The 8,709-nt window shown below is 45.2% G+C and overlaps 1 protein-coding gene across 1 annotated transcript; it reads right to left on the reverse strand.

Annotated features, from left to right (window-relative positions):
- Positions 1-3,631: 3,631 nt before the first annotated feature.
- On the reverse strand, positions 3,632-5,555 carry LOC146805799 (claudin-8-like). Its single transcript, XM_085623100.1, has one exon. It carries the CDS (start codon positions 5,349-5,351, stop codon positions 4,671-4,673), a length of 681 nt encoding a protein of 226 aa, XP_085479226.1. The 5' UTR covers positions 5,352-5,555; the 3' UTR covers positions 3,632-4,670.
- Between the last annotated feature and the right edge of the window lie 3,154 nt (positions 5,556-8,709).

Raw genomic sequence — 8,709 nt, forward strand, 5'->3', positions numbered from 1 at the left:
AAGAGTCCTTATATACCATACCATTCTACTTGCATTGATGCAAAGCTTATTGTGATTCCTTTGCCATGCATAGTCTGGCTGTATGTATTTTTAATTAATTCTTGTACTGGGCGCGTAATATGTGATAGGTCTGCAATCCAGTATATAATTTCCTTTCTATAGTCTCGTAGTGAGATCACTATCTGTCAGTGAAAGGACAATTATAATCATAATCTACTGTAATAATGTATTACGGCTTAGTTAGTTCTGATGTAATAATTACTATTGTCAAAGTGGGACCATAGTTAACAAGCATTTGCAATGCAATCGGTCTCGCCTTTGGGACTTTATATGCATTTAGCTATGCAGCACATTAGCTTGGGTGCTGAAACATCTACTGTTCTTTAACATGGAGGGAAAGTAAGCACCAAACTGCGTAACACGCCCGGTATGGGAGCACATGGAGAGAAATATTGCCTTTCAGCAAGAAATGGTATAGTCCAAAGCTCTATTTTTGATATAAAATCAGGACCTTGAGTGGTCATATCACTGAAAACACAAGATTTAAAAAAAATATTATTGTCTATGTGTGCTCATAGAAGACAATTTCTATGGACTGGAATCTAGAGAATGCTAAAGTGATTCTGGTATTTTACTGACTTCTGCTGGTCGTTTTCTATCAAGAAAGTTAGAGGCAGTTGCCAGAATTTTTTTTTAAAAAAAGTCTCTCAGCTGAAAGCAATTCTGGTATTTTACTGACCTCTGCTGGTCGTTTTCTATCAAAACAGTTCAATAGAGGCAGTTGAACAGAAAAAAAAGTCCCCAAGCAGAAGCAGACATGTCCTAGGGGTGATCTCCAGAGCCCACAAAGTACATACACATATAGGTATATAATAAATATATACTAAAGTATGTACAAGAGGTCTCGAATGCTCGACCTATAAAGCAGAATCAGAACATAAAACTAAGTGCAATAGGAACATTTTCTTAAACAGAGGATTTTGTAAATAATATGTTATGTTGCATTTTGTTTTGCTACAAGTAAGAATATTATTTGAAAAGGGAACAACACATACCTCTGTTGACTTAGCACCTCTTTCACTGGAAACAAAGAACCGAGATCCATTAACACAATGCTATTTGTAAACTTAATATCCTTCTAGTAAACCATTGCTTTCACAATCATCAGAATTAACTTTATTGGGAAAACTATGCAGCTTGTTATGATGCAAATGATTTTGAATGCAGTTTTAGAAGCTGATCAAAGAATGTTTCTGTAGTAGTAAACAGTGCAAAGTGGTTACATATGTCTTACCTGTGCAACCAGATTTTACTTATTAAGGAAAGATCAAAGATACAGTTGATGAGCTGAGCCACATATAAAAGCAAAAGGAAGAAATGATAGACAGAATGCTGAACAATGCAAACATTCACCCCCCCAGTCACAAAGATCTGGGTTGAATCCATCATCATTCTTCGGCTCACTCCGCTACCCCAGGTTGGATCCAGCCATATGCAAATCAGTCGTGACCCTGTTCCTTGTGGGAACAGTCCAGACCGAACTGCCAGACCAGGTCCTCCCTGGACCGTGAACAAGCATCCTGGGACCAGTTTTGGGGCATCCGCTCATATCAGCAAGGCTAGCTTGAATCCATTGGTGGTGCTGTGAGCAAGGGACCCATGTCTGGGCATAACCTACCCACGTGCAGGGCCGTACTGGGTGCGCAAACCAGCCCTGGCAATTACATCGGACCGGCCCCGGAACGGGGTTGGGGGTGCTGATGGAAAACACTGCTGCTGTGCTTTTATTACAGGGGACCGAAATTGCAGCACTGCTGCTAACTTGGCCCCCAGTAACAAAAACAGCCCCCACCGGTCCAAAACCGGCCCCACCCTTCCGGCCCACCGGGAAAACGCCCAGTGCCCGCTACGGCCAGTCTGGCCCTGCCCACATGCTTTGTTTTCCCTAAGTTGGCAGGGCATGCCCAGATGTGGGTCCCTTTCTCACATGAGGAACAGGGTCAAGACTGATTTGCTTATGGCTGGGTCTGAGCTGGGGTGCGGAAGGGAGCTAAAGAGCGATGATGGACTCAACCCAGATCTGTGACTGCGGGTGAGTGTCTGAAACGTTTCAGCGCTCCATCCATCATTTCACTGTGTTTGCTGAGTCACACATGAAGGCCGGTAAGAAATAAAAAAATAGTGATACAGAAAATTAGGACTGGGTCTTAATGAAAGTCTGCAATGTAATAACAGCCTTTAGCATCTCCACCGTGATTCCTTCCGCTGCCAGCTTGCATCCAGCTAACAGTGACTTGCTCCACCTAAAAAAACTGGAATAAGTGTAAATATTGACTAGAGAGAGTCAAAGGCCTGATGTATCAGAGATTTTCCTACCTCGCAGAAATTGTACTGTTGTAAGACTGTGTGAAGGAGAACAATGGTACCATACCAAAATGATGCAGCACATCCCACGTCTGTGCAGTTCACAATGTCAACATTGTGACTCTTCGCAAGTAACATAGAGAAGGGGCAGTAAGGAGTAACCCACCCCCTCTTTGCCACTTGTCAGTAAGGCTTTGCACAGAAGAAGCTCTCTGTGATAGACAGCTGCCGCTGCACAAGAGGCAGCTGTGGCTATTAGAGGGAGCCGGAAGCAGGCCTATCGACCACTGTATGCCCCTTGCATATCTCTTGTTGTTGTTAGCCAAGAAATATTGATTTTACTAAAAGTATATGCATCATATAAATTCTGATAAGGGCTTTCCGCCAGCACGCTTTATCCATTGGTCCGTTTTTCTGTCATTCACATTTTTCACCCACCCCTAAAGCATACAGTATGGGACAATTTGTTAGCTTATTCCAGCTACAGGCTAATTTTACTGTGAGTTACGTCATACTGCTCTTTCTCAAGCTCCCCAACCGAATACAAAGTAGTGTCTGGGACTACTATGGCAGTGCTTGCTTTTTAAGACAAAAGAATATTCATGCTTTTAGCCATCTTTTTAAATAACAGTGGGGGATCAGCAGCTCCCTCGATAATTAAGTTTTATATAAACTATGACAAAACAAGCACTGACAAGGCAAAAGACTTACAGCCAGCACTAGATCCATTGTCTTTTCAAAGCTTGTTTTTTTGGTTTTGCATCCCCTTTCTCTGTAAAGGACAGGAGATAATTTGGAGCCCAGATTCGTGTGAATTTCTGTGGACAGGCTCTTTGCGCTTTGCGGATTGATACCTTCGTCGCAGTGCAAGGGACTGGCAGGGTAAACACAGTGCAGCGATGCAACACGAACCATGATGCGTTTGTGCCAGGGGTATTCGAGATGGACTCCTATGCGCTCTCAGATCATAATATATGCATCTGAAATCCTCTCCGAGTAGACATTTGCACAATGCTATTTATTACCTCCACTTCAGAAACAAAAAAACCCTTCTTGTTTTGCAAGGCCTGGTGATACTAATGGATGTTGACATACAGAATACACCTGATTAACGACACAACTGAAATAGTTGTTTTTTTTTAAGTGAAGTTGTGTAATGATTTGTACAGCACTCTGTGTGTGGGTTTGGTAATGATCAAGAATAAAGTAATGTGAAATAAAACAAACTCGCGAACCGAAAGTTAATCAATAGGGCAGCACTCAGTGGTTAGATTGGCCAAAGTTTTATTACAAATTAGATTTTTCAACGCCGAAACATTATATTTTACCCAAAAGCCCTTTTGGGAATTAAATAAGGGTTACTGGAATATGAGCATTAGATGTTCTTGCACTTATTAGCTGGAAAAGTCTGGACAAAGAAAAACAGGTCATAAAGCACACACTGTACATAAACTAACCTCGACATATCCAGTAAAGGAACACAGGTCAGAAAGCACACACTGCACATAAACTAACCTCTACATACCCAATAAAGAAACACAGGCTCGAAAGCACACGCTGTACCCAAACTAACCTCTACCTATCCATAGCCTTGCCAGGGTAGACGCTGGTGTCTCGCGTGGCACAAACGCACTTATAGAAAGATCAATCCCACCCTTATGAAGACTGAAGGCAACCGCGGCAAGGCACACCCGAACACCACGCACCGGCCATTTTTCTTCATTTCATCTGTCTCCGGCGAATGAGTTGGACGGGTCCATGTATAAAAAAAGAGAGTCTGCTCCTACCACATTGTACTAGGTGTTCCACTGGCGCGCGGCAGTTTACACAGCCACCTCCCAGGCAGACCAATACATTCATTAAAAAACAACAGAACACCCATTTCAAGTGTACCTGCAGAAGTCCTCGCTCTGACATTCTAGAGAATATTATCGCCAACACACTGTTGCCATCTCCTTACTATCTGTTCTTTCCCACGTGGCGCTGTGAGGACCGGCTCCTCCACAGTCACATTAGCACGCACATTTAGCACACGTGCAAGGCGAGTACTGAACACCAGTCACTGACTTCTTCTTCATCACCAAGATGAAAATGAAAGTTATCTTTTCGTGGTTCACACAGGCTGCCCTTCCACGTGTGGTTATGGTCGGTTTAGTCATGTTTTCTCCTATCAAAGCTGTACATTGTCCTTCAGTGTTGGCTTCCCACAAGCACCAAATACACCTTCGTAGGCAGGCGTGCTTCGTACTTTAGGTTTTACATTCCTTTAGAAAAGGTTTATGATGCCCAAAAGTACAAAAGGTCACCTACACATACTGAGTTTTTGAAAAGCGACTTGAAGTCTTTCTTTCTATGCCCGTCTGCTGGTTGGACGCGTATGATGCCAACGGTGGAGGTGCTTTGTACTGATATCCTTGGTCTTTGGTTGAGCAAAAGAAACACAACATGACTCCTGCGGCGATGAGGAAGAGCGAGGTTGCCCAACCCATGAAGAGGGCATCTCCCAGTTCCCGTTTTTGGGATGCGTTGACCAGTGGGTTGTAGAACTCTCGGATTATTTGATGGCCCGTCCAGGATACTGGGATGAGAACAAGAATTCCAGCGATGATGAAGGTGATGCCAGATCCCAGCAGGATTAACCCCTTGGTTCTTTCATTGTCCTCACTGAAACGAGTGCACTTCACGCCAATGAATCCAATAGCCAAGGCTATGCCGGAGCAGGCCACCGCCAGACACATCAATGCCCTGCCAGCTTGCAGGTCCGATGGAAGCGCCAGCAAGGAGTCGTAGATTTTGCACTGCATTCGTATGTTGATCTGGCGGACACAGCTCATCCACAGCCCTTCCCATTGTGCTTCAAATATTATGATGTTGTTTTCAATGAAGGCGGTTACTCTCCACTGTGGCATTCCGGTAACCGTGCATGTCCCCAGAAGACCAATTGCGCCGAGTACCAGAGCCACTATTTGCAAGGCAGGAGATGCCATTCTGGGATTTCGATATTTTTTTTTTAAGTATTATTGCCAAGAATTGTTTACATCCTTTAGCTTAGGAGTGAAGCAGCCAACCAAAATCTCTGAGGTGGGGTCAACTGGCAAGCTCCCCAGCAAAGAAGAGATGCCAAGACGCAGTAAGCCTTCCTTCTGAGTTCAGCTGAGACACAACAGCAGTCTGGGTAGAAACTCATTTGCTTGCTTGTTTATAAAATTCAAAAACTGCAACCAACCAGAGCAGGGGAAGCCACTGAGCCAGTCTAGCAACTTTCTCTCACCCAATGGACGGACCAGGCACGCAGGGGTGTGTCGAAACTCTCAGAGCCCAGTTACAGTGTAACTGAATGGCATGTTTGGGTCCCTGCCAATTACAAGAGGCGAAACTGTGTTTCCAGGAGGGACTCTTAACTGTTTGCAGCCGGTGATCACTTTAGGAAAGTGAGTGGCCTCTTCGAGTTAGCATCTGATCACTTTTTGAAGCAAAAACACCTGCTCCTAGGGCTGTAGCAGAAAAACTGAGGCGGAGCCCGGCGTGGTATTTTAACTCACAAATTGCACAGTCTCAAAAGGATGAACTCGGGCAGACTATGAATACCTCTTTACTCCATAGTGTGCTTGAATTCCAGGAAATCTGAAGCATTTTAGGATGCGAGACGAATATAATATTTATTTTCTAAAACCACAATTTCATGCAAATACTTCAAAATTGATTTTCATATAATGGCCCTCTCCCCCATTTGTTATTGCAGCTTCAATTGTCATTTAAGAAAGCGTCTTTAGTTTTATTGTTGTAAGTAGTTTCTTCAGAAATTGTCTATTTCATTGCCTTGCTTTACTCACTGTTGTAACTGCTCTTCCACTCTCTCATAATCAGGCCAACACAGGCACAGCCCTCAGCTCTGTTTTTGCTGCTCTAGAAAAGAACGCTGCACCCAACAATAAAACTTCTCTGCCCACCGCACACGTAGGGCAAGTCCTGTTTGTGGCTTTGATTCATCTATTCGCTCAATTGTCAGTGGGTTCAGCAGCAACATCGGACACCTTGAGACTCTGAGGACCTCACTGGGTTGGACTTCCTTGTACCTTTCACCTTTGACCCTTAACAGTCCCCTAATTGTTGTTGATCCCTTTTTGATAATGATTAACAATGAAAACTAGGGAGATTGCACATGGCTTTCTGTACCTTGCTTACTTTCAGTCAGTGCTGTTACCTTCATGACCCCCTAAGACCAGTAATATCCAAGGCAGTGAAAAGTATACCAAAAGACGGGCCAGCAGTCGCAGCTGCTCCCTCTGCCTACCCCTAATTGAAGTGCATGCAATCACGTGAATAACTTGGGAGGGAGGGGGGCAAGCCAAACCAAGACCAATTTTTGTGTGTGTAAAAGGCCGCTTTATTGAAACAGGTGCATATCACAATTTATCAACACTGGCAACTGCCTTACAAAACTAAAACCTCACTATACATAAATTACCTGACCCCCTGTTCCCCCCCACCCCTAGGATCCCCACATCAAAGCCCTCACCCTGCGGAATACAAAATAACATTACATAACAGCCATATTACACATTACATATTATTGCATTTACAAATCCTGCCCTCCAATGACCCAAACCCCTACCTGCCTTTGTGCAACTGTAACTAACAAACATCTAGTTCAAACTTAGCCTACCTGTTTACCCTTTGCCTGCCCCTGCTCACAAACTACCAACACTTAACTAAAAACTTCAGCTAATCTTGGCCATCTTTTACCAACCCCGCCATCCAGGAAAAGGCGGGAGAGTAGGCGGAAACACCGCCTCCCCATTTTCCTGCACCCTCGCCTCCTAGGTATGACCCCTTTGTGCCGCTAGACATTCAACATCCTGGCCAGGACCTCCCTAATTTCCAGTAGATACAAATCCATACCCATCCTGGATAGATGAAATCCATCTCCCCTGAAAAATTCCGCTGTATCATACCAAATGTCCTTATGGGAGATCCTAGAAAAACCCAGATGCCTGCAAAAATGCACCATTTCAGTATTTAGCTTTCTCCAGGCCTTGTCTACCACCCCCAAATTAACCGCTCCCCTCCAGACCCTACGTGGAACAAACTCCGTCCAAATAACGGCACAACCCGACCACTGCTGCTTTATCAAAGACAAGTCCAGCTTTATGCTCCTCATTAAAGCTAACCCAGTTTCCTCAACCAAGACATTCTCCCCCAAATGTACCAGCAAAACATTGGGGCACCTACCAGCCGCCAATACGCCATTCAGAACCTGTACCAGTTCCTTCCAACGCGTGCACCCTCTTCCCCTCCAAGAAACGTTGAACAAATCTTTATTAAAGCCTAAATTTTCCCCAAAATAACTGGCGCGGGCCTGGACCTGTGCCCACTTTACAAATGAATGTCTCACTATCCAGATAGTCATCTCCCTGGCGAGGGAACCCATCACCGAACCTGAAACGAGAACAATGGAATGAGCAGGAGAAACAACTGAACCGCGCTACCTCCCCCCGTTGCACTGTGCACATAGCGCCGGTAGCAATCCGAGGACCATCTACCCAACCTCATGATGTTTTCCTGCCCACTACCCCTATTATTTGCCTCCGACGCTGCCCCAATCCTGAAGGAATGTGTCCCAAAACCGCTGCTGTCAATCCCCAAGTCCGCAAGCGTTTTCCTCAACTGCCAATACCTGAAAGGCCATAGCACTTCGCCCATTCTCATGTACAAAAACTAAGCCATCCAGGCCGGCAGCAATGTTCCTCCACTTCGCTTCCCACCTACATGGGCAAGTCAGCTGTGGTTCGGAAGCCTGCAGAGACACCCATTTTCTTAGTCCCCTCTGGCCCATTTTAGATTTGTGCAGCCAGATGCAAACTCTATCCCGATCAGGAGACACATCACCCCATAGTAGTCCTCCCCCCAATTTCGTTCCCAACATTTCCTACACTCGAAAGGCCCCAAAAAACATCCACACCATCAGTGTGGAGAAAAGACACGCTTCATAACCATCAGTACATAACCTTGGCAAAGTCCGCAGAACCCTTCATAGCAAATCCCAAGACAGGGAGCTCCTTGTCCTGCTCGTCCGACCACTTTTCCGTGCTCACCCCTCCAGCATCCGCGTCCCGATTTCTCCTGCAGATGGCACATAAACCCATAACAGTTTTTCCCACAAATGCAATTCCCGCTAGTTTACCCGTGACTGTGGAAATTTAGCTTGCAAACTGAACATTATCTGCGCCATCTTGCCTCTCCCCAGCGCCACGCACAGCGAGCACGCGGCAGCCATTTTTAGGCACCCCACTCTCTCCCCGCTCATTGCCAATCGCCAGCGCGTTCCCCTGTCGCTGCAAGCAT

This window comes from Triturus cristatus, chromosome 8, assembly GCF_964204655.1.
Source record: "Triturus cristatus chromosome 8, aTriCri1.1, whole genome shotgun sequence".
NCBI lineage: Eukaryota > Metazoa > Chordata > Amphibia > Caudata > Salamandridae > Triturus > Triturus cristatus.